Source organism: Oncorhynchus keta, chromosome 12 (assembly GCF_023373465.1).
Source record: "Oncorhynchus keta strain PuntledgeMale-10-30-2019 chromosome 12, Oket_V2, whole genome shotgun sequence".
Lineage (NCBI taxonomy): Eukaryota > Metazoa > Chordata > Actinopteri > Salmoniformes > Salmonidae > Oncorhynchus > Oncorhynchus keta.
In genome coordinates this window covers 40,765,433-40,793,052 of record NC_068432.1, presented here as the reverse complement: position 1 = coordinate 40,793,052, position 27,620 = coordinate 40,765,433, and the positions used below count along the sequence as shown (strand labels likewise).

General features: G+C 44.2%; 1 protein-coding gene across 2 annotated transcripts in view; it reads right to left on the bottom strand.

The window, feature by feature from the left end:
* The window catches only part of LOC118391493 (alpha-mannosidase 2-like), a 74,852-nt gene that overhangs the window by 40,768 nt on the left and 6,464 nt on the right, over nt 1-27,620 (bottom strand). For both annotated transcript variants that reach the window (XR_004827150.2, XM_035782945.2), the window contains exons 4-9: nt 20,814-20,985; nt 16,246-16,373; nt 14,787-14,960; nt 11,731-11,917; nt 10,764-10,941; nt 10,295-10,494 (exon numbers count right to left, since the gene is read on the bottom strand). Coding sequence is in view for 1 of the 2 variants with exons in the window: in XM_035782945.2 (XP_035638838.1) it covers nt 10,295-10,494; nt 10,764-10,941; nt 11,731-11,917; nt 14,787-14,960; nt 16,246-16,373; nt 20,814-20,985 (1,039 nt within the window). In the remaining variant the exon portion in view is untranslated. The remainder of the gene's footprint in view (nt 1-10,294; nt 10,495-10,763; nt 10,942-11,730; nt 11,918-14,786; nt 14,961-16,245; nt 16,374-20,813; nt 20,986-27,620) is intronic.

Below are 27,620 nucleotides of genomic sequence, written 5' to 3'. Positions count from 1 at the left end.
CTGACGAGTTTCAGAAGAAAGTTCTTTGTTTCTGGACATTTTGAGCCTGTAATTGAACCCACAAATGCTGACGCTCCAGATACTCAACTTGTCTAAAGAAGGCCAGTTTTATTAATTCTTTAATCAGAACAGTTTTCAGCTGTGCTAACATAATTGCAAAATGGTTTTCTAATGATCAATTAGCCTTTTAAAATTATAAACTGTAATGAATTTCCTTATAAACGGATCAGAGGACCAATACGCGGCGTGGTAATTGTCCATGGTTCTTTTTAATACGTTAAGGTACACATGAACAACTGACTACAAAAAACAAGAAATGTGAAAACTCAAAACAGTCCTATCTGGTGCAAAGACAGAGACAGGAACAATCACCCACAAACACACAGTGAAACCCAGGCTACCTAAGTATGATTCTCAATCAGAGACAACTAATGACACCTGCCTCTGATTGAGAACCATACTAGGCCGAAACATAGAAATACCCAAATCATAGAAAAACAAACATAGACTGCCCACCCAACTCACGCCCTGACCATACTAACTAAATACAAAACACAGGAAATAAAGGTCAGAACGTGACATAAACTTAGATTAGCTAACACAACGTACCATTGGAACATAGGTGTGATGGTTGCTGATAATGGGCAACACTGTATATCTGATCTATTTTATTTTATGACTTCAATAAAAAACCTTGGAGGCTCGTGGATCTCACTCCCTTCCATAGACTTAAACAGTAATTATGACAACTTCCGGAGGACGTTCTCCAGGCCTATCAGAGCTCTTGCAGCATGAACTGACATGTTGTCCACCCAATCAAAGGATCAGAGAATGAATCTAGTACTGAAAGCATAAGCTACAGCTAGCTATCACTGCAGTGCATAAAATGGGGTGAGTAGTTGACTCAAAGAGAGAGAAAGACAATAGCCGAACAGTTTTGAACTAATTATTTTATTCAAAAATTAAGGAGAAGCACGCGTGAGAGAGAGAGAGCGAGCTATATTTCGGATTTTTTTCACTTTCACTTATTTACTGAGCAAATGCAGCTAGAGAGTTTAGCCTACTCCAACAGAGAGAGATGTAATGTTACCTAGCTGGCTATGGCTATCCAACACGGGAACTATTCCAAGTCAAGGTAAGCTCTTGGTTGAATGAATTTATTGCCACCAGAGCCCGCTGGTGAAACTGCTAAACTGCTTGCTAACAGTACACTGTACTGCATGATTGTAGCGGGGTTACGAACACTTTAGTTCGGGTAGCTATGTTGACTTGACGTTAACTAATATGGTTACCACGATGTAGGCTTTGTGTAGCGGTTAGTGTTTATGATATGAAGATTTGGCTTGGAAAGTTTTTTTTGCCTGGTTACAGACAACTGATGTGTTGTGCACTGAAGTCCACAAGCGAAAGGAAAAGGTGAGAGGAGGAGAACGCGTAGATGCGAGAAGGAATTATCCAACGATCAAAAGGATCATGCTGTTTGAATGTGGCTGCTATGAACTGTCTTTGCGTATGATCAGGGGTGTATTCATTCCGTTAATTCTGTTGTTTAAAAAAAATCTTAAATGGAACAAAACGGGGATAAACATACATGAATTTGTCCAAAAGAAACTCTCGTTTGCAACTGTTAGACTAATTATTACACCCTAGATCAGCTAGATGCAGGTAAGATTGTGCAAGACAGTATTGATTGTGTCAATGTCTTGTCACATTTCTCTCGACCTGTGCACATACACTACTTGGCCAAAAGTATGTAGGACCCCCGTTCAAATTAGTGAATTCGGCTATTTCAGTCACATCCATTGCTGACAGGTGTATAAAATCAAGCACACCTATGTAATCTTCATTGACAAACATTGGCAGTAGAATGGCCTGTACTGAAGAGCTCAGTGACTTTGAACGTGGCACCGTCATAGGATGTTATTGTGTTATTGTTGTTATTGTGAAGTGAAAATGTCTAGGAGCAACAACGGCTCAGCTGTGAAGTAGTAGGCCACACAAGCTCACAGAATGGGACCGACAAGTGCTGAAGCTACCTGCCCAAATGCATTGTGCCAACTGTAAAGTTTGGTGGAGAACAAAAAATGGTCTGGGGCTGTTTTTCATGGTTCCGGCTAGACGCTACAGCATACAATGATATTCTAGACAATTCTGTGCTTTCAACTTTGTGGCAACAGTTTGGAGAAGGCTCTGTCCTGTTTCAGCATGGCAATGCCCCCTGCACAAATTGAGGTCAATACAGAAAATGTGTGTCAAGATCAGGTATGGAAGAACTTGACTGGCCTGCACAGAGCCCTGACCTCAACCCCATCGAACACCATTGAATGAGTTTGAACGCTAACTGCGAGCCAGGCCTAGTCAGCTAACATCAGTGCCCAATCTCACTAATGCTCTAGTGCAGTGGTTCCCAAACTTGTTATAGTCCCGTAACCTTTCAAACATTCAACGTCCAGCTGCATACCCCTCTAGTACCAGGGTCAGCGCACTGTCAAATGTTGTTTTTTGCCATCAATGTAAGCCTGCCACACACACACTATACAAAACATTTATTAAACATAAGAATGAGTGTGAGTTTTTGTCAAAACCCAGCTCGTGGGAAGTGACAAAGAGCTCTTATAGGACAGGGCACAAATAATAATATAATAATTATCAATAATTTTGCTCTTTATTCAGCCATCTTACAAATATAACTTTAAAAATGGTGAATTAATGAGAAGGACATGCTTGACAGGATGCACATAACTCTACAATGTTGGGTTGTATTGGCGGGAGTCTCAGTCTTAAATCATTTTCCACACACGGTCTGTATTTAGTTTTCATGCTAGCGAGGGCCGAGAAGCCACTCTCACATAGGTACGTGGTTGCAAAGGGCATCAGTGTCTTAACAGCGTGATTTGCCAAGGCAAGAAACTCTGAGCACAGCCCTATCCAGAAATCTGGCAGTGGCTTCTGATTAAATTCCATTTTCACAGAACCGCTTGTTGCAATTTTGATGAGGCTCTCTTGTTAAGTGGACTGGAGGTAGGGCATGAAAGGGATAACGAATCCAGTTGTTTGTGTCATCAGTTTCGGAAAAGTACCTGCGTAATTGTGCACCCAACTCACTCAAGTGATTCGCTATATCACATTTGACATTGTTCGTAAACTTGAGTTCATTTGCACACAAAAAATCAAACAATGATGGAAAGACCTGTGTCTTGTCCTTAATAATGTAGACAGAGAAGAGCTCCAACGTCTTAATCATAGCCTCAATTTTGTCCCGCACATTGAATATAGTCGTGGAGAGTCCCTGTAATCCTAGGTTCAGATCATTCAGGTGAGAAAAACATCACCCAGACAGGCCAGTTGTGTGAGAAACTCATCATCATGCAAACGGTCAGACAAGTGAAAATGATGGTCAATGAAGAAAACTTTAAGCTCGTCTCTCAATTATAAAAACAACGTGTCAATACTTTTCCCCTTGATAACCAGCTCACTTCTGTATGTTGTAAAAGCGTTACATGGTCGCTGCCCATATCATTGCATAGTGCATAAAATACATGAGAGTTCAGGGGCCTTGCTTAAACAAAGTTAACCATTTTCACTATAGTGTCCAACACGTCTTTCGACCTGTCAGGCATTCTCTTGGCTTCTAGGTTAGACTACTGCAATGCTCTACTTTTCGGCTACCCGGATAAAGCACTAAATAAACTTCAGTTAGTGCTAAATACGGCTGCTAGAATCCTGATTAGAACCAAAAAATGTGATCATATTACTCCAGTGCTAGCCTCCCTACACTGGCTTCCTGTCAAGGCAAGGGCTGATTTCAAGGTTTTACTGCTAACCTACAAAGCATTACATGGGCTTGCTCCTACCTATCTCTCTGATTTGGTCCTGCCGTACATACCTACACGTACGCTACGGTCACAAGACACAGGCCTCCTAATTGTCCCTAGAATGTCTAAGCAAACAGCTGGAGGCAGGGATTTCTCCTATAGAGCTCCATTTTTATGGAATGGTCTGCCTACCCATGTAAGAGACGCAAACTCGGTCTCAACCTTTAAGTCTTTACTGAAGACTCATCTCTTCAGTGGGTCATATGATTGAGTGTAGTCTGGCCTAGGAGTGGGAAGGTGAGCGGAAAGGCTCTGGAGCAACGAACCGCCCTTGCTGTCTCTGCCTGGCCGGTTCCCCTCTTTCCACTGGGATTCTCTGCCTCTAACCCTATTACAGGGGCTGAGTCACTGGCTTACTGGGGCTCTTTCATACCGTCCCTAGGAGGGGTGCGTCACTTGAGTGGCTTGAGTCACTGTTGTGATCTTCCTGTCTGGGTTGGCGCCCCCCCTTGGGTTGTGCCGTGGCGGAGATCTTTGTGGGCTATACTCGGCCTTGTCCCAGGATGGTAAGTTGGTGGTTGAAGATATCCCTCGAGTGGTGTGGGGGCTGTGCTTTGGCAAAGTGGGTGGGGTTATATCCTTCCTGTTTGGCCCTGTCCGGGGGTGTCCTCGGATGGGGCCACAGTGTCTCCTGACCCCTCCTGTCTCAGCCTCCAGTATTTATGCTGCAGTAGTTTATGTGTCGGGGGGCTAGGGTCAGTTTGTTATATCTGGAGTACTTCTCCTGTCCTATTCGGTGTCCTGTGTGAATCTAAGTGTGCTCTCTCTAATTCTCTCTTTCTTTCTCTCTCTCAGAGGACCTGAGCCCTAGGACCATGCCTCAGGACTACCTGACATGATGACTCATTGCTGTCCCCAGTCCACCTGGCCGTGCTGCTGCTCCAGTTTCAACTGTTCTGCCTTATTATTATTTAACCATGCTGGTCATTTATGAACATTTGAGCATCTTGGCCATGTTCTGTTATAATCTCCACCCGGCACAGCCAGAATAGGACTGGCCACCCCACATAGCCTGGTTCCTCTCTAGGTTTCTTCCTAGGTTTTGGCCTTTCTAGGGAGCCACTGTGCTTCTACACCTGCATTGCTTGCTGTTTGGGGTTTTCGGCTGGGTTTCTGTACAGCACTTTGAGATATCAGCTGCTGCTTGATTTGGCTGCAAGAGCCTCCTGGTGGATGCTGCAGTGTACTCAAGTGGTGACGTCGCAAAGCTGTCCAGTACTTTAAAACTATCTTCTCATGTTGTCCTGGTTTTCAGTGGTTTGCAGAAGAGGTCTTCCTTAATTAACCCATAAACGTAACGGATATATACCAGGAGGTGTGCCAGGCCCGACACGTCTGTTGACTCATCCAGCTGTAATGCATAGAATTCACTGGCTTGTATACGAAACAGTACTTGTTTCAAATCATCTCTTGGCACTGACACAACGTGAAACAGTGATTTTTTTAACCCCATTTTCATGGTATCCAATTGATAGTTACAGTCGTGTCTCATCATTGCAACTCCCGTACAGACTCAGGAGAGGCGAAGGTCGAGAGCCGTGTGTCCTCTGAAACACAACCTAACCAAGCCACACAATGCCCAATTAACCCGGAAGCCAGCCGCACCAATGTGTCAGAGGAAACACTGTACACCTGGTGACCATGTCAGCGTTCCCCCGGCCCGCCACAGAAGTTGCTAGTGTGCGATGGGACAAGGACATCCCTGCCGGCCAAACCCTCCCCTAACCTGGACGACGCTGGGTCAATTGCGCGACGCCCCATGGGTCCCCCGGTCGCAGTCGACTGCGACAGAGCCTGGACATGAACTCAGAATCTCTAGTGGCACAGCTAGCACTGCGATCCAGTGGCTTAGACAACTGGGTCACTCGGGAGGCTGAAACAGTGTTGTTTGATGAAGGCATTGTCTGTATTGTTTTTCGGGCCTTTTCTCGCAACATTGTCCCAGCCATATCCGCTGCAGCAGGAAGATTTAAGTCCTCCACAATAGTATGATGCTTGCCTGTCCTAGCCACTCGGTAGCTCATCATGTAAAACGCTTCTAGCCCCTTCTTATTAATGGTATCTGTTGCTTTCATGCATGTCTTACTACTCAAAAGTCGTCTTAATTCTCGCTCAAAAACCTCCTGTGGCTTATTTTTCAAATTGCCATGTTTTGTTTCTAAATGTCTACGCAAAAGTGAAGGTTTCGTTGAGTTGTGCTTTTGCACATATAACACACTGTGGCTGAGGAAAGGCACTGTTACCTATATAAGTGAATGACAAATCAATGTAGTTCTCATCTTATTTGCGCCTCTTCGATGGTCCAACGTCTCTGTCTGTTGTTCAGTGCTTTCCCAGGTAAGGGGGCAGTAGCTCTTCGGCTGCATCAGATTCACAACTGTCACTGTCTATGCTAGCTGGGTTAAAGACAAATGTAAAATTACTGATGCTAGCATGGGATGTGCTCGTGGAAGCAGAACAACTTGTGTCGTCGACAGGTGCAGGTGTCATACTGCTGGGAGTAGACGTACTACTGACACAGTTTGGACACGGGCCTTGCTTTTTTTTAACCATTTATACATTTTAGAGCAAGCGGAATGCACAGCAGCTACGTTTGGCTACATACGGACCGTTAGTGGAATTCCCGTGAGAGAGTAACACTTAACGTGATTGGATATTAATTATTTGACGAGGCTACCTGTATTTGACATAATGTTGTTATTTCGTTGAACACGAGATGGTTCAATTTTATTTTTGGCAGTGAAACGAGGCTCCTCAGGTGAGAGAAAAAAACTCACCCAAATGTATAACCGCGTTGGAAAATATCAATGGACTGTTTGAAAATGTGAAGATTACAAAAAAAAAAAAAAAAAAATGTGAATCACATTTTTATTTGGTGTATCCCGACGGCATTGTGCGTACCCCCAGTTTGGGAATACCTGCTCTAGTGGAAAACCTTCCCAGAAGAATGGAGGTTGTTATAGCACTAAAGGAGGGACCAACTCCGTATTAATTCCCATGACCTTCTAATGAGATGTTTGACAAGCAAGTGTCCACATACTTTTGGCCATGTAGTGTATGTACTGTCATTCGTAAGCTAGGTTGGAGCAACTTCATGAGTATCATGAGGTACGCTAAACATATCAACGTTACATTGAGCTTGGTGAATGGAATATGAATGACAGTCATTATAATTTTTTCAAATGTTTTTTTAAATGTAATCTTTATTTAACTAGGAAAGTCAGTTAAGAACAAATTCTTATTTACAATGACGTCCTACCCCAGCCAAACCCGGGCGACGCTGAACCAAATGTGCGCCGCCCTATGGGACTCCCAATCATGGCCGGATGTGATACAGCCTGGACCAACCAATATGCGGTAACAGAAATAAGGCAATGCTCATAAAAAAAGTGTCCTCCCTTATCTTAAACAACATACACTACCGGTCAAAAGTTTTAGAACACTTACTTGTTCAAAAGTTTTTCTTTATTTTTACTATGTTCTACATTGTAGAATAATAGTGAAGGCATCACAACTATGAAATAATACATATGGAATCATGTCGTAACCAAAAAAAGTGTAATATTAATCTATGTTGCTTGGCCTGTTGTTTGGCCAATTGACAGCTGAATTGGAATTCCCTCGTAGGGAAAGGTGTCCCTCCGCTGACCACTGGTAAAGAGGCACTAGCGTGACCGGGGTCTATGGACGATTTACGAAGAGCATTGAAGTAATCCGTGATGGTGCCGAACTGAGCCTAGAACAGAATACGTCAGTTGGAATATAAAGCAGGTTTATGATAGAGTACCTGAGAGGCAAACTGAAAATAGATCTATCAATGCTGCAGGGTAGTTTACTTTTCTGGTGCACTTCACAAAATAGATAGCATCACGAGGATGGAAATTTATGTGGATATATTGAAGCAACATCTCAAGACATCAGTCTGGAAGTTAAGGCTTGGTCGTAAATGGGTCTTCCAAATGGACAATGACCACAAGCATACTTCAAAGTTGTGGCAAAATGTCTTAAGGACAACAAAGTCAAGGTATTGGAGTGGCCATCACAAAGCCCTGACCTCAATCCTATAGAACATTTGTGGGCAGAACTGAAAAAGCGTGTGCGAGCAAGGAGGCCATCACGGATTACTTCAATGCTCTTCGTAAATCGTCCATAGACCCCGGTCACGCTAGTGCCTCTTTACCAGTGGTCAGCGGAGGGACACCTTTCCCTACGAGGGAATTACAATTCAGCTGTCAATTGGCCAAACAACAGACCAGACATCATAGATGATTTATTTATCTAGACTAGAGTTGTTGCTGGGAAACAGCCAAACCACAAGGCTTGGTCTATCTAGAACTAAAGTATGCTAATATATATGTTTATATGCCATATATACAGTTGAAGTCGGAAGTTTATTTAAATTTTATTTTATTTCACCTTTATTTAACCAGGTAGGCTAGTTGAGAACAGGTTCTCATTTGCAACTGCGACCTGGCCAAGATAAAGCATAGCAGTGTGAACAGACAACACAGAGTTACACATGGAGTAAACAATTAACAAGTCAGTAACACAGAGAAAAAGGGGAGTCTATATACAATGTGTGCAAAAGACATGAGGAGGTAGGCGAATAATTACAATATTGCAGATTAACACTGGAGTGATAAATGACCAGATGATCATGTACAGGTAGAGATATTGGTGTGCAAAAGAGCAGAAAAGTAAATAAATAAAAACTGTGGGGATGAGGTAGGTGAAAATGGGTGTGCCAATTTACCAATACATTATGTACAGCTGCAGCGATCGGTTAGCTGCTCAGCTAGCTGATGTTTGAAGTTGGTGAGGGAGATAAAAGTCTCCAACTTCAGCGATTTTTGCAATTCGTTCCAGTCACAGGCAGCAGAGTACTGGAACGAAAGGCGGCCGAATGAGGTGTTGGCTTTAGGGATGATCAATGAGATACACCTGCTGGAGCGCATGCTACGGATGGGTGTTGCCATCGTGACCAGTGAGCTGAGATAAGGCGGAGCTTTGCCTAGCATGGCCTTGTAGATGACCTGGAGCCAGTGGGTCTGGCGACGAATATGTAGCGAGGGCCAGCCGACTAGAGCATACAAGTCGCAGTGGTGGGTAGTATAAGGTGCTTTAGTGACAAAACGGATGGCACTGTGATAAACTGCATCCAGTTTGCTGAGAAGAGTGTTGGAAGCAATTTTGTAGATGACGTCGCCGAAGTCGAGGATCGGTAGGATAGTCAGTTTTACTAGAGTAAGCTTGGCAGCGTGAGTGAAGGAGGCTTTGTTGTGGAATAGAAAGCCGATTCTTGATTTGATTTTCGATTGGAGATGTTTGATATGGGTCTGGAAGGAGAGTTTGCAGTCTAGCCAGACACCTAGGTACTTATAGGTGTCCACATATTCAAGGTCGGAACCATCCAGTGTGGTGATGCTAGTCGGGCATGCGGGTGCAGGCAGCGATCGGTTGAAAAGCATGTATTTGGTTTTACTAGCGTTTAAGAGCAGTTGGAGGCCACGGAAGGAGTGTTGTATGGCATTGAAGCTCGATTGGAGGTTAGATAGCACAGTGTCCAATGATGGGCCGAAAGTGTATACAATGGTGTCGTCTGCGTAGAGGTGGATCAGGGAATCGCCCGCAGCAAGAGCAACATCATTGATATATACAGAGAAAAGAGCCGGCCCGAGAATTGAACCCTGTGGCACCCCCATAGAGACTGCCAGAGGACCGGACAACATGCCCTCCGATTTGACACACTGAACTCTGTCTGCAAAGTAATTGGTGAACCAGGCAAGGCAGTCATCCGAAAAACCGAGGCTACTGAGTCTGCCGATAAGAATATGGTGATTGACAGAGTCGAAAGCCTTGGCTTGGTTTACATACACCTTAGCCAAAGACAGTAAAAATTCCCTGTTTTAGGTCAGTTAGGATCACCACTTTATTTCTAGAATGTGAAATGTCAGAATGATAATAGAGAGAATGACTTATTTCAGCTTTTATTTCTTTCAGCTCATGGGTCTTTGGCTAAGGTGTATGTAAACTTCTGACTTCAACTGTATATATGGCATATAAACATATATATTAGCATACTTTAGTTCTAGATAGACCAAGCCTTGTGGTTTGGCTGTTTCCCAGCAACAACTCTAGTCTAGATAAATAAATCATCTATGATGTCTGGTCTGTTGTTTGGCCAATTGACAGCTGAATTGTAATTCCCTCGTGTACCCTGCAACCTTAACCAGACATGCAATCCGGTGCTGAAGGTGATTCACTTTTCTATGTTGAAACTGTACTCATTGTAACAAAAGAAATGTCATCTGTGTTGGATGATTACTGAAATGTAAAAATAAGTTGCAAATAGGAAAATGAGAAATAAGAAATAAACAAGGACAAATAAGTTGCAGAAAAGGAACTGCATGTGCTTCTACCTGAGGTGTGACTCCAGCATGCGGTCTAGGCGTTTGTAGAAGGGTCGGGAGGTGAAGTAGCCGCTCCAGTAATGGTCATCTCGGTCTGCGTAGGTAAAGAAGTCGCCGCTGACCACTGGTAAAGAAGCACTAGCGTGACCGGGGTCTATGGCCGATTTACGAAGAGCGTTGAAGTAATCCGTGATGGTGCCGAACTGAGCCTAGAACAGAATAGGTCAGTTGGAATATAAAGCAGGTTTATGATAGAGTACCTGAGAGGCAAACTGAAAATAGATCTATCAATGCTGCAGGGTAGTTTACTTTTCTGCTTTATTGAGAGCAGTGTTCCATTGCAATAGCTGGACACACACAAAAAAATCAAGAAGGGCAGGAATTAGGGAGCCAACGAAACACACCATTACACTATCGGGCATCAGTCATTCCAATTATGCGCTGCATCAAAACCTTACACCCAAGTCACAAGTCAGACCTTGACGTGTAGTTCTGGATGAGAGTTCATGTAGTCAAAGAGCTTCTGGTAGTTCTGGAACTGCTGGTCCCACTCCAAGGCCTCTGCATAGCGGAAGTCGTCCCCCAGGGGGACCATCACCACCTTGGTTCGGAACAGCTTGGACTTCTTCCTGTACTGGTCCAGCAGCATCTGAACCCTTGGGATTTGGGGAAAAAGAGTTGACTTACTACAACGGAGTCACAATTTTTCATGACATATTAAGCTGTAATTGTCAACAAAAATGCATATGTGTGTGTGTGTGTGTGTGTGTGTGTGTGTGTGTGTGTGTGTGTGTGTGTGTGTGTGTGTGTGTGTGTGTGTGTGTGTGTGTGTGTATGTGGAAAGGAGTTGCTTGTGTATTTCCATATATTACTTTTTAGACTTTCAATGCCTATTCTCTAGTCCAACCCTTGTCCATCTGCCGCTATCTGTTAGGGCCATGTTGTGCAATCAGACACCAAGGGAACACTGGGTGCAAACAAGTTCCTCTTGGATTTGCTACTGAATCAGAAAGTCCAATTATCATCAGAGCCTTCTGTTAGAAAAACAGACGCCATCTGAAATTCCTATTAGCACAACAGATTATCCTACAGTGGCGTCAATGTCTTATCTTGTTCACACAACGTGTTTGATCCTTGTCTATAACACCCTCACACTGAGGACACCATAAAACCATCAACATGGAGAGAATGTGGACTGTCTGTCTACCACATAAACCAGTGTTTGTAAAAAATGTTCTGTACCAGGGAGAGGAAATACTTTTTTTTTTTTTACTGTGAGCCTCAAGCCAAAGACAATTTCCTGCCCCAAGTAAATCCAATGGGACAATAAAGATTTTGTAATTTGAATTTTGTATTTCACAGCCAAGTCCAGTGGTTATAGATTATTATTATTATTATAATAATACAGTATATCATTCTCAATCCATTTCTATGTAATTGGTCACCTCTGTTGTACGTTTCCATCCGTGATTGGCTGAGGGGGGACCCTCCAGGGACAGCTGACCCGCCCACCAGGAAGTCTTTTGAAGTCAAACTGGCAGCAGATCTTGGGGTCGGGACCACACGTGTGGGGAACATCATAACTGTAGAAGGGCATCATGTGGCATAGAATGTCCGTGCTGGAGGCTGGGTCTGTACACAGATAGAACATGAAATACAACATTCTGATAGTTCTTCATTTCTTTCCTTTTCTTTTTTGGATGTGTGTATTGTTTTGTATTGTTCGGTATTACTGCACTGTTGGAGCTAGAAACATAAGCATTTTGCTGCACCTGCGTTAACAATATGTGTATGTGACAAATGCAATTTGATTTGATTTGAAATAGAATAAAATAGAATATTAAATAGAACATAAAATAGATGTATTTTTTCTGACAGGTACTTCATGTGTGGTACTTGCATTTGACAGTGCAAAGACAACATTTCAGAACATGGACTGTAAACATATAGCTAGCATGTAATTACATTTCTATCTCAAAGAGACTGGCCATGTCATGCATGCACTATTCAAAAGTACTAACATTTATACCTTGTTAGAATTCAAACTCATGCCTAGTCGATGACAATGATATTAAATAACTTTGGTGGATATAATCTGATCTGGCATTGAACTGATGGACTAATTGGCGAGAGAGATTAAATCCTATTTGTCCAGCAGTGGAACGGGCCCACTTCCTGTCATCTCCCACATGGCACATTTCTAGCCATGCTCTCTATTATTCCACAGGATGTCTGTCTCTCAAAACAAGAGCACAGAGAGGCGTTTCCAACCACTACAGCAATGTCAGTTTTCCATGACATGTATTGGACCCCTGCATATTATATTGAATAGAGGGAATCAGGGTTGGGGTCAATTCCATTTAAATTCTAGTCAATTCAGAAAGTAAACCAAATTCCAATTCCAATTGTTCCTCATCGAAAAGTATTGGAAGATAATTACAATTGGAATCGTTGTACTTCCTGAATTGACTGGAAATGACATGGAATTGATCCTACCCTGCAGGGAATATAGAGGGTGACGAGCATACAGACGACAGTGTCCAGAACGCTTCTATAATATACCATATGTTAGTGCTATTTGACCAGTATAGTGACTATGCTAGGTAAAACAACATTCTCAGACTGTTATTCAACTATTCATTCAACTTTCATTTAATTGAAGTCTTTCAACTTAAAACCCACAAGACTTTTACTCATGTAGATAATATATTTCAAAACATTGTCCAGAGTCTAAGTTATATAATTAGAGTGTGTATCCCCTTTGGCCATACTGGGAGAACTGCATCACATTGCCAAACAAACAGTACTAATTTTTCATCAAGAAGTACTCAACTCAACTCTATAATACTGAGGATAACATGAAACCATACGAACAGAACATAACCTGATCTGATCTTCCATCATTGTCTGCTATTAAATAATCATAACAGTATTTGATCATTTTCATGACATAAATAACAACTTGTACAGACAGACGCTCTCTTTGGCATTGCAGACTATTTAGGCGTCTGTCTACCTAGTGAAAAGCATGAATGAGTACTACATCATTTGGCTTAGAGGTTTGAGTAATCACCCACTTTGATGCATCATAGCTGCATGAAACCACTAACTAACTAATGCCTGTTCTGTTACCAACTGCTCCCTGTCACACACACATACACACACACGCGCATACACACACACACGCATACACACACACACACACACACACACACACACACACACACACACACACACACACACACACACACACACACACACACACACACACACACACGCACACGCACGCGCACGCGCACACACACACACACACACAGCAGATGGTTCATGGCCAATGTGAATCAGACCTTTGACCTCCATACTCTCCATCCCTCTAGTCATGAGGCTGTGGTCTACATTCTTCTTATAAATCACCAAGCTCATCACCAGACCAAGGTTCAAACTGTTTGTTTTCTTTCAAGCTGGCCTGGAGCAATGGAACCAACGGAATTGTCGCAAAAGTGCAAACCCCGCCCATCTGGCACGCCTGTCAGGCTCAATCAAATGCAAATAGAAAGGAATCCAGCACTATTTGAACCCAGGTCTGTTCATTGCATGATGTACCAGCCAGACATGTTTAAGCCATGCAGGCCTCAGTCCATATAAAGAGAATCCCTTCTACCACAGATGCTATAAGATGAGACCAAAGAGAAAGGAGCATGCCTTCATATGACACTTCTGTAAGGTAGGTAGCCTGGTGGTTAGAGCGTTGGGCCTGTAACCAAAAGGTCGCTAGTTCGAATCCTCGAGCCGACTAGGTGAAATATCTGTTGATGTGCCCTTGTGCAAGGCACTTAACCCTAATTGCTCCAGGGTCACTGTTAATAATGGCTAAACCAGGCTGTGACCCCACTCTCTGAGCGTGTCTCAGGGGGAATTGGGATATGCATAAAAAATCAAATACACACTTGCACATGTGTTAAATTGGACTAATAAAAGCACCCACATAATTATTTATGGACATGAGAAATCCCCCTGCTGATGGTCTGAGCGGCTCAATACTGTAGGCAGCAGATGCTGCTGTCGCTTATCTGAGTGCTGTTATTTACACAAGCTGACTGCCCAGAGTTCAACACACGGCATCAAACCATCCATAGCATCTGTCACACCAAATATGTACAGGAATTGGAAGGATTTGTTTTCTACTGACTACATGAGTATGTACTAGTAACCCTAAGGTCATGTTATTTTGTTTCTGTCCATAGACTTGCAGTAGAACTAGGACTTTGTATATGCTAAATGCTTAATTTAATGGCTAAGATTGTACTTGAACCACTGAGAACAGAGGCGTGAGGACTGGATCTCCGGCATGTTGAATGCTACAGTAGTGTAAACACTGAGCAGTGTTTCCCCTACAATTGTATAAGTGGGGCAGGACCCCTTATCTTCTAGCTAGGGGAAACACAGACTCTGGAAGAGCACCCTGGGAGAGCCACAGGGCTACATTAGTCTGGTTACTTGCCCCAGGTCTGTCTCCAGAAGAACTCCAGGGTCTTCTGACTGGCAAAGTGTTTCTTGACGGAGTAGTGCACCCTCTGGATGAGCATGTTGGCCAGGCCAGCCTGTTTCAACAGGTACGCCTGGGTAGGGGAGTGGCCAAACGGATCCACAGCCCAGCCCGTCTGGGGTTTCACTCCTAACAGGGGAGAATAGAGGGAGAATTCAGGTTCATGCAGATGAGGTTGGCAACAGTCCTCCTTTTTTGAGGAAAAATTATAAACAATAAAAAACTATGAAACATTACATAAAAATCCTTGAAATAAACATCTGCTACACAGGTCAACCATTAGCATAATTAAAAGGTTGTCTGAACTCTGAATCAACATATTTGCATCAGTCATCCTCCATAACTTTTTAAGTCACCAGCTGCCACTGGGTTCATCTGCTCATACCTTGTCATGCTATCCTGTCGTGCTGCTGCTCCAGTTTCAACTGTTTCGCCTGCGGCTATGGAACCCTGACCTGTTCACTGGACGTGATACCCTGTCCCGGACCTGCTGTTCACGACACTCTCTCTCTATCGCATCTGCTATCTCAACCTCTGAATGCTCGGCTATGAAAAGCCAACTGTCACTCCTGAGGTGCTAACCTGTTGCACAATCTACAACTACTGCAATTATTATTTGACCCTGCTGGTCATCTGTGAACATTTGAACATCTTGAAGAACGATTAATGGCCACGTACTCTTATAATCTCCACCCTTCAGAGCCTGGATCCTTTCTAGGTTTCTTCCTAGGTTCCTGCCTTTCTAAGGAGTTGTTCTGCATTGCTTGCTGTTTGGGGTTTTAGGCTGGGTTTCTGTATAAGCACTTGGTGACATTGGCTGATGTAAAAAGGGCATTATTGTCACGTTCTGACCTTTATTTCCTTTGTTTTGTATTTATTTAGTATGGTCAGGGCGTGAGTTGGGTGGGCAGTCTATGTTTGTTTTTCTATGATTTGGGTATTTCTATGTTTCGGCCTAGTATGGTTCTCAATCAGAGGCAGGTGTCATTAGTTGTCTCTGATTGAGAATCATACTCATGTAGCCTGGGTTGCACTGTTTGTTTGTGGGTGATTGTCTATGTTGATGGCTTGTTTCAGCGCAGCTCACATTAGCTTCACGGTTGTTATTTTGTTTACTGTTTTTGTATAGTGTTTCAGTGTTCAGTTCTTTCTTTAATTAAACATTCAACATGAACACATATCACGCTGCATTTTGGTCCTCCGATCCTTCTCGCCTCTCCTCTTCACATGAAGAGGACGACCGTGACAATTATAAATACATTTTTTGATATATAAATCAAAAGATAAAATCTCTGATGGTTAAAGTGTGCTAATCATTTTGTTTGAATCATGCAAAATATGTTGTGCTTGCCAACAAATGTCCTTTGTATGATCTCTTTCCAGATAACTAACTCCTGATATTTTATGCACTCACCCACATTTCTCTCCAACCATTGGTGTCCCTCCAATAGCTGGTCAATTAATGCAAAGTAATGCGAGTTGGCTTCATCAGGCATCACCCAGCCTCCGGTTGTGATCTCCAACTGGCCTTGCTCAAACAGACTAAACAACATAGAGGAAAATTATCATTCAGGCTCTAAGACAATCAGCTCAGTCAATTACCATTTCATAGCTCAAAGCCAAAAGAAAAGAAAAAAAGGCTATACAAAAACCATGCAGCTTTATCAATTTATGAGCTTCTTTTCCATTCTAAATTGTAGGTTGAATGCATATTAATTGTAAAAAAATAGATATTAATTGTAAAATACCAGATTACAAAATGGATGTTATATGGTCAGGGACCTGCAAAATTCCAGTAACTTGTCCAAATTCCTCAGTTTTCCAGAAATCCTGGTTGGAAGATTCCTGGAATTCCAAGGGAATCAGCAGGAATACTAGGAAACCTCAAACCAGGATTTCTGGAAAACCGGGGAATTTTGGGAGAGTTACCGGAATTTTTCCACCCTAAAAACAAGACTTTCTAAAGGTGTAATAGATCTTAGGGTGTTTGTAAATTCACCAGAGTGCGGTCTGGGGTTTCATAAATTCAGAGCGTTGTCACTGTAGCATAGAGGCCTGATTGGTGGAGTGCTACAGAGATGGTTGTCCTTCTGGAAGGTTCTTTAATTCTCTAACTGTCCGTTTGTAAATCTCAGAGCGTTCATAGCACACACTGGACACTCTGGCCAAGGAGTAGGGTTGATTCGAGTATTGTGACCTCACAACGTGAGTCAGGCACCCAAGCTAACTGACTAAAGTTGGCTAGCTTGCTAGCTACTTCCAAACACAAATGAGAGAACAACAATTTAATTATGTTTTTTTGCAGATGTTTACTGACACCGGTCATATTCAGAAGAGGGTTGCATGTTTGTAAATTGATCAGTTATTCTGACGAACTTAGTTGAGAAGAAAAAAAATCTGGGCCCTACTTATTGTGACAACAAGAACCATCTTCTCCTCTGTAGCTGATGAATTGTCTTACTCCTAAGTCCAAAGAGTAAAATCAACAACCTCAGGAGTTACTCCCATCTCTCTTTAGGACAGGAAACCTTGCTATGATTGCGATTCAGCATCTTTTCTCTGTTCGCCGAGCATATTTCAATTGCAGACTTCCCTAACGTGTCCCTGGCGAGCCCCTTAAATAAGAGCATGGATAAGCAAAACAATGGACAACGACTCAACAATTTTCGTAATAACAAGTTGAAATTTCTCTTTATTTTCTCTCCACGGAAATGTGATATTTCTCTGGCATCATTCAATCACCAGAAGGTTTCCTTCATTGTTCTACGATTGGACAGGTGGAAGTGGTGTGTCGTGTAGGTCTGTCCTGGTGTTGAAGAGTTGGAGTGGTGAAAGCAGGTGCCATCTTCACTGAGCAGATAGCAACACCGCATCCTAACGAGGACGGATGGACAAGTCCCTTCAACAAACCGAAACACACTGCTCAAAAACATGTTCCTTTCCAATTCTTAAAGTTCTAAAGAATTAATGAGGTCGTTTGTTCGAATTTCTCGAGCGATGCTTCTCCGTGTACTGTAACAGGGAACATTTTATCATTAGGCGCCAGACCTTCAATTTGCTGACATAAAATAAAACATGCAAGAAAATAAGTTATTACATAAGCAATAACACTCAACAAAAAAATAGTAAACACAGAATATTCTCCAAAAAAAAATGGATCTGGTTTGCTTAGAACTCCTTGCGCATCAAATCAATAGTGAATACATATTTGTGTTAGATCTCCCTCCATTCTTCACCTTAAGGCTGTTTGCTTGTGCTCCTAATTGGAATTCTAACCTGCAGCTGAAATGTTTATTGCATTTCATACACAGTTTGTATATCCCCCAAGGCTAGCTGCTGAACCCTACCTGTCAGTAGCTCGTTGTGAGCATGGCCAATACACACAGCATTTACACACAGTTTGTGTATCCCCCAAGGCTAGCTGCTGAACCCTACCTGTCAGTAGCTCGTTGTGAGCATGGCCAATGCACACAGCATTTACACACAGTTTGTGTATCCCCCAAGGCTAGCTGCTGAACCCTACCTGTCAGTAGCTCGTTGTGAGCATGGCCAATGCACACAGCATTTACACACAGTTTGTGTATCCCCCAAGGCTAGCTGCTGAACCCTACCTGTCAGTAGCTCGTTGTGAGCATGGCCAATGCACACAGCATTTACACACAGTTTGTGTATCCCCCAAGGCTAGCTGCTGAACCCTACCTGTCAGTAGCTCGTTGTGAGCATGGCCAATGCACACAGCATTTACACAAAACATTTGTGACACCCTGCTTCTTGCTTTTGGGGCTGTTTTCTGAAGTAGAGAACCCTCTGAATCCCCCTCCATGTCACTTCCAGAGAAACCCCTGACTGGCAACCATTACATTCCCAAGGGGACAAATCAAATCAAATTTTATTGGTCACATACACATGGTTAGCAGATGTTAATGCGAGTGTAGTGAAATGCTTGTGCTTCTAGTTCCAACCATGCAGTAATATCTAACAAGTAATCTAACAATTTCACAACAACTACCTTTTACACACAAAAATAAAGGAATGAATAAGAATATGTACATATAAATATATGGATGAGCGATGGCCGAACGGTATAGGCAAGATGCAGTAGATGGTATAGAGTACAGTATATACATATGAGATGAGTAATGTAGGGTATGTAAACATTATAAAAAGTGGCACTGTTTAAAGTGACTAGTGATACATTTATTACATCCTATTTTTTATTATTAAAGTGGCTAAAGAGACTGAGGCAGAGTGAGCAAGAACATGTGTTAACCTATATGCCTCTCACAAACTAAATAGATTTGATGACCTCAAGACCATAGTCAGTTTGGCTGGTTAAGGCAATTCAAACCAATTTACTCCTGTTACCAGGCAGAGGAATATTTTTTTTTTTTACTGTAAACTAGGATTTATTTGAAAAGTTAGGTGAAAAAATTATGAAAATCCCTTACGTTCCCTTACGCCTTCACTAGGCTTGGGCAATATACCGTTTATACCGTATACCGGGGTATTTCCCCTTGCCGCAGCTGCAGGAGTGCATGCTATGCCACTGCTTATAACTATACACTGAGTGTACAAAACATTAGGGACACCTGCTCTTTCCATGACATAGACATGTGACATAGACATGTGATCCTTCTGTAGCTCAGTTGGTAGAGCATGGCGCTTGTAACGCCAGGGTAGTGGGTTCGATTCCCGGGACCACCCATACGTAGAATGTATGCACACATGACTGTAAGTCGCTTTGGATAAAAGCGTCCGCTAAATGGCATATATTATTATATTATTATTATTATATATATATTATGACATAGACTGACCAGGTGAATACAGGTGAAAGCTGTGATCCCTTATTGATGTCACCTGTTAAATCCACTTCAATCAGTGTAGATGAAGGGGAGGAGACAGGTTAAAGAAAGATTGTTAAGCTTTGAGACAATTGAGACATGGATTGTGTATGTGTGCCATTCAGAGGGTGAATGGGCAAGACCACAGATTGAAGTGCCTTTGAATGGGGTATTGTAGTAGGTGCAGAGGCTCTGATTTGAGTGTGTCAAGAACTGCAATGCTGATTGGTTTTTCACGCTCAAGTTTCCCGTGTATCAACAATGGTCCACCACCCAAATGACAACCATCTAAAGTGACACAACTGTGGGAAGCTCTGGGGTCAACATGAGCCAACATCCCTGTGGAAAGCTTTCCACACCTTGTAGTCCATGCCCTGATGAATTGAGGCTGTTCTGAGGGGAAAAGGTCTGCAAAGCAATATTAGGACGGTGTTCCTAAAATTTTGTTCACTCAGTGTAAGTTAATTTTAACTGTAAGAAATCTAAATCTAAGTGTCAAATAAATCATACCCGGCTCATGGCTCCAGCTATGCATTTGGTTTGCTAACTTGCTAGCTAAGTGTCTAGATGTCAAGATCAAGCTTCTTGGTTACAGCAGAGACATTCAATCCCTTCCTGGATAAAGATCCCTGTTGCCTAATTTGTTTTGTGTGTCGAAAAAATAGTGCTTCTTGTGTGCACTTCCGGAAATAGCGTATACCCCGGTATGGTACAGAAATGGTATGACGGTATGAACAGAATACTACCCAATCCTAGTTATCACATATCAATTTTTGTTAAAATGACGTTGATTTGACCAGTTTTGGTCCAGTGGGTCACTTCTAATTTCATTTCATTTTTTAGAAACCCTATAAAACTGCTGGCCCTAAGCAAGGCATAACCTTGCTTTAATTAAAATGGGAATACCAGAGGAGCATCGGAATCTTATTGTAAATCCACTGAGGAATTAGATTCCACGTTTACAGAGCCAAGCTATATCAACAACACAATAACATAAACCAGAAGTGATTTGCTGCTCATATTGATTTCAGTATCACCTTGAAGCTAGAATGACAGACAGACAGACAGACAGACAGACAGACAGACAGACAGACAGACAGACAGACAGACAGACAGACAGACAGACAGACTACTGTACCTCTTGACAGCGTCTCTCTTCTGGTTGTCGATGTTGTCCCACCACTTGGAGAAGTATGAGATCTCGGACCAGATCATTTTCCTGCGGCTGTCCTCATGGAGTTTCACCACTATGTTGTTCAGGATGTGCTGGGTCTGGTCCCGGTAGTAGTCGTCAAACGTCTTCAGCCATCCTGAGAATGTACAAATATGACAAAGTGGTAGAGCATACATTACAACTGTAGACTATCTGTCTGTCTGTGTGTGTGTGTGTGTGTCTGCCATAGAGTCAATAAACTGAGTCAATAAAGCCATCATAATCAGGTGAATGAGCAGAACATGTGGTTCAATCAATTTGCCACATCCATTGATTTAACAACATGATGTCATCATATTTCCAATGAAAATCAATGCATTCAAAAAAGTATTTCAACTGCAAGATGAAATAGGATAAATAATTCAGTAGAAGGCACACAGGCATGAGTGCTTTTAAACTGTGCAAGGGCGTGAGTATTGTCTTTAGCTACTGTATACAACTCTAAGGGAGAACCAGCCCAGTTAAACCAGAAAACCAGCTTGGTTTACTGAAGAATTACCCAATCTCAGGCACAAAGAATAGGCTGGCCTTGGCTGTAGCTGGACTGCAGATGCTGCTCTCAGTACAGAGTCAATGTGGAGGCTATATACAGGGGGAACCAGTACAGAGTCAATGTGGAGGCTATATACAGGGGGAACCAGTACAGAATCAATGTGGAGGCTATATACAGGGGGAACCAGTACAGAGTCAATGTGGAGGCTATATACAGGGGGAACCAGTACAGAGTCAATGTGGAGGCTATATACAGGGGGTTCTGGTACAGGGTCAATGTGGAGGCTATATACAGGGGGAACCAGTACAGAGTCAATGTGGAGGCTATATACAGGGGGAAACAGTACAGAGTCAATGTGGAGGCTATATACAGGGGGAACCAGTACAGAGTCAATGTGGAGGCTATATACAGGGGGAACCAGTACAGAGTCAATGTGGAGGCTATATACAGGGGGAACCAGTACATAGTCAATGTGGAGGCTATATACAGGGGGAACCAGTACAGAGTCAATGTGGAGGCTATATACAGGGGGAACCAGTACATACTCAATGTGGAGGCTATATACAGGGGGAACCAGTACAGAGTCAATGTGGAGGCTATATACAGGGGGAACCAGTACAGAGTCAATGTGGAGGCTATATACAGGGGGAACCAGTACAGAGTCAATGTGGAGGCTATATACAGAGGGTACCAGTACAGAGTCAATGTGGAGGCTATATACAGGGGGAACCAGTACAGAGTCAATGTGGAGGCTATATACAGGGGGTTCTGGTACAGAGTCAATGTGGAGGCTATATACAGGGGGTACCAGTACAGAGTCAATGTGGAGGCTATATACAGGGGGTTCTGGTACAGAGTCAATGTGGAGGCTATATACAGGGGGAACCAGTACAGAGTCAATGTGGAGGCTATATACAGGGGAAACCAGTACAGAGTCAATGTGGAGGCTATATACAGGGGGAACCAGTACAGAGTCAATGTGGAGGCTATATACAGAGGGTACCAGTACAGAGTCAATGTGGAGGCTATATACAGGGGGTTCTGGTACAGAGTCAATGTGGAGGCTATATACAGGGGGAACCAGTACAGAGTCAATGTGGAGGCTATATACAGGGGACACCCGTACAGAGTCAATGTGGAGGCTATATACAGGGGGTTCTGGTACAGAGTCAATGTGGAGGCTATATACAGGGGGAACCAGTACAGAGTCAATGTGGAGGCTATATACAGAGGGTACCAGTACAGAGTCAATGTGGAGGCTATATACAGGGGGTTCTGGTACAGAGTCAATGTGGAGGCTATATACAGGGGGAACCAGTACAGAGTCAATGTGGATGCTATATACAGAGGGTACGAGTACAGAGTCAATGTGGAGGCTATATACAGGGGGAACCAGTACAGAGTCAATGTGGAGGCTATATACAGGGGGAACCAGTACAGAGTCAATGTGGAGGCTATATACAGGGAGAACCAGTACAGAGTCAATGTGGAGGCTATATACAGGGGGAACCAGTACAGAGTCAATGTGGAGGCTATATACAGGGGGAACCAGTACAGAGTCAATGTGGAGGCTATATACAGGGGGAACCAGTACAGAGTCAATGTGGAGGCTATATACAGGGGGAACCAGTACAGAGTCAATGTGGAGGCTATATACAGGGGGAACCAGTACAGAGTCAATGTGGAGGCTATATACAGGGGGAACCAGTACAGAGTCAATGTGGAGGCTATATACAGGGGGTTCTGGTACAGAGTCAATGTGGAGGCTATATACAGGGGGAACCAGTACAGAGTCAATGTGGAGGCTATATACAGGGGGTTCTGGTACAGAGTCAATGTGGAGGCTATATACAGGGGGAACCGGTACAGAGTCAATGTGGAGGCTATATACAGGGGGAACCAGTACAGAGTCAATGTGGAGGCTATATACAGGGGGTTCCGGTACAGAGTCAATGTGGAGGCTATATACAGGGGGAACCAGTACAGAGTCAATGTGGAGGCTGTATACAGGGGGAACCAGTACAGAGTCAATGTGGAGGCTATATACAGGGGGAACCAGTACAGAGTCAATGTGGAGGCTATATACAGGGGGAACCAGTGCATAGTCAATGTGGAGGCTATATACAGGGGGAACCAGTACAGAGTCAATGTGGAGGCTATATACAGGGGGAACCAGTACAGAGTCAATGTGGAGGCTATATACAGGGGGAACCAGTACAGAGTCAATGTGGAGGCTATATACAGGGGGTTCTGGTACAGAGTCAATGTGGAGGCTATATACAGGGGGAACCAGTACAGAGTCAATGTGGAGGCTATATACAGGGGGAACCAGTACAGAGTCAATGTGGAGGCTATATACAGGGGGAACCAGTACAGAGTCAATGTGGAGGCTATATACAGGGGGAACCAGTACAGAGTCAATGTGGAGGCTATATACAGGGGGAACCAGTACAGAGTCAATGTGGAGGCTATATACAGGGGGAACCAGTACAGAGTCAATGTGGAGGCTATATACAGGGGGAACCAGTACAGAGTCAATGTGGAGGCTATATACAGGGGTTCTGGTACAGAGTCAATGTGGAGGCTATATACAGGGGGTTCTGGAACAGAGTCAATGTGGAGGCTATATACAGGGGGAACCAGTACAGAGTCAATGTGGAGGCTATATACAGGGGGAACCAGTGCATAGTCAATGTGGAGGCTATATACAGGGGTTCTGGTACAGAGTCAATGTGGAGGCTATATACAGGGGGAACCAGTACAGAGTCAATGTGGAGGCTATATACAGAGGGTACCAGTACAGAGTCAATGTGGAGGCTATATACAGGGGTTCTGGTACAGAGTCAATGTGGAGGCTATATACAGGGGGTTCTGGTACAGAGTCAATGTGGAGGCTATATACAGGGGTTCCAGTACAGAGTCAATGTGGAGGCTATATACAGGGGGTTCTGGTACAGAGTCAATGTGGAGGCTATATACAGGGGGAACCAGTACAGAGTCAATGTGGATGCTATATACAGAGGGTACGAGTACAGAGTCAATGTGGAGGCTATATACAGGGGGAACCAGTACAGAGTCAATGTGGAGGCTGTATACAGGGGGAACCAGTACAGAGTCAATGTGGAGGCTATATACAGGGGGAACCAGTACAGAGTCAATGTGGAGGCTATATACAGGGGGAACCAGTGCATAGTCAATGTGGAGGCTATATACAGGGGGAACCAGTACAGAGTCAATGTGGAGGCTATATACAGGGGGAACCAGTACAGAGTCAATGTGGAGGCTATATACAGGGGGAACCAGTACAGAGTCAATGTGGAGGCTATATACAGGGGGAACTAGTACAGAGTCAATGTGGAGGCTATATACAGGGGGAACCAGTACAGAGTCAATGTGGAGGCTATATACAGGGGGTTCTGGTACAGAGTCAATGTGGAGGCTATATACAGGGGGAACCAGTACAGAGTCAATGTGGAGGCTATATACAGGGGGAACCAGTACAGAGTCAATGTGGAGGCTATATACAGGGGGAACCAGTACAGAGTCAATGTGGAGGCTATATACAGGGGGAACCAGTACAGAGTCAATGTGGAGGCTATATACAGGGGGAACCAGTACAGAGTCAATGTGGAGGCTATATACAGGGGGTTCTGGTACAGAGTCAATGTGGAGGCTATATACAGGGGGAACCAGTACAGAGTCAATGTGGAGGCTATATACAGGGGGAACCAGTACAGAGTCAATGTGGAGGCTATATACAGGGGGAACCAGTACAGAGTCAATGTGGAGGCTATATACAGGGAGTTCTGGTACAGAGTCAATGTGGAGGCTATATACAGGGGGAACCAGTACAGAGTCAATGTGGAGGCTATATACAGGGGTTCTGGTACAGAGTCAATGTGGAGGCTATATACAGGTGGAACCAGTGCATAGTCAATGTGGAGGCTATATACAGGGGGAACCAGTACAGAGTCAATGTGGAGGCTATATACAGGAGGAACCAGTACAGAGTCAATGTGGAGGCTATATATATACAGGGGGAACCAGTACAGAGTCAATGTGGAGGCTATATACAGGGGGAACCAGTACAGAGTCAATGTGGAGGCTATATATATACAGGGGGAACCAGTACAGAGTCAATGTGGAGGCTATATACAGGGGGAACCAGTACAGAGTCAATGTGGAGGCTATATACAGGGGGAACTAGTACAGAGTCAATGTGGAGGCTATATACAGGGGGAACCAGTACAGAGTCAATGTGGAGGCTATATACAGGGGGTTCTGGTACAGAGTCAATGTGGAGGCTATATACAGGGGGAACCAGTACAGAGTCGATGTGCGGGGGCATAGGTTAGTCCATGTAATTGAGGTAATATGTACATGTAGGTAGAGTTAAAGTGACTATTCATAGGTAATAACCAGAGAGTAGCAGGTTCTGCTCACACTGCCCTACCCTATGCTCTGACCTCTTTCTCCCCTCTCTCTCCAGATGAAATCTCGCGTCTTGTGACGGCCGGCCGCCCAACAACCTGCCCGCTTGACCCTATCCCCTCCTCTCTTCTCCAGACCATTTCCGGAGACCTTCTCCCTTACCTCACCTCGCTCATCAACTCATCCCTGACCGCTGGCTACGTCCCTCCCGTCTTCAAGAGAGCGAGAGTTGCACCCCTTCTGAAAAAACCTACACTCGATCCCTCCGATGTCAACAACTACAGACCAGTATCCCTTCTCTCTTTTCTCTCCAAAACTCTTGAGTGTGCCGTCCTTGGCCAGCTCTACCGCTATCTCTCTCAGAATGACCTTCTTGATCCAAATCAGTCAGGTTTCAAGACTAGTCATTCAACTGAGACTGCTCTTCTCTGTATCACGGAGGCGCTCCGCACTGCTAAAGCTAACTCTCTCTCCTCTGCTCTCATCCTTCTAGACCTATCGGCTGCCTTCGATACTGTGAACCATCAGATCCTCCTCTCCACCCTCTCCGAGTTGGGCATCTCCGGCGCGGCCCACGCTTGGATTGCGTCCTACCTGACAGGTCGCTCCTACCAGGTGGCGTGGCGAGAATCTGTCTCCTCACCACGCGCTCTCACCACTGGTGTCCCCAGGGCTCTGTTCTAGGCCCTCTCTTATTCTCGCTATACACCAAGTCACTTGGCTCTGTCATAACCTCACATGGTCTCTCCTATCATTGCTATGCAGACGACACACAATTAATCTTCTCCTTTCCCCTTCTGATGACCAGGTGGCGAATCGCATCTCTGCATGTCTGGCAGACATATCAGTGTGGATGACGGATCACCACCTCAAGCTGAACCTCAGCAAGACGGAGCTCCTCTTCCTCCCGGGGAAGGACTGCCCGTTCCATGATCTCGCCATCACGGTTGACAACTCCATTGTGTCCTCCTCCCAGAGCGCTAAGAACCTTGGCGTGATCCTGGACAACACCCTGACGTTCTCAACTAACATCAAGGCGGTGTCCCGTTCCTGTAGGTTCATGCTCTACAACATCCGCAGAGTACGACCCTGCCTCACACAGGAAGCGGCGCAGGTCCTAATCCAGGCACTTGTCATCTCCCGTCTTGATTACTGCAACTCGCTGTTGGCTGGGCTCCCTGCCTGTGCCATTAAACCCCTACAACTCATCCAGAACGCCGCAGCCCGTCTGGTGTTCAACCTTCCCAAGTTCTCTCACGTCACCCCGCTCCTCCGCTCTCTCCACTGGCTTCCAGTTGAAGCTCGCATCCGCTACAAGACCATGGTGCTCGCCACGGAGCTGTGAGGGGAACGGCACCTCAGTACCTCCAGGCTCTGATCAGGCCCTACACCCAAACAAGGGCACTGCGTTCATCCACCTCTGGCCTGCTCGCCTCCCTACCACTGAGGAAGTACAGTTCCCGCTCAGCCCAGTCAAAACTGTTCGCTGCTCTGGCCCCCAATGGTGGAACAAACTCCCTCACGACGCCAGGACAGCGGAGTCAATCACCACCTTCCGGAGACACCTGAAACCCCACCTCTTCAAGGAATACCTAGGATAGGGTAAGTAAGGGTAAGTAATCCTTCTCACCCCCCTTCTCCCCCCCAACAAGATTTAGATGCAAGTGGCTGTTCCACTGGTTGTCATAAGGTGTATGCACCAATTTGTAAGTCGCTCTGGATAAGAGCGTCTGCTGAATGACTTAAATGTAAATGTAAATGTAGCAGCAGAGAGTAGCAGCAGCGTAAAAGAGGGTGTGGTGGGAGGA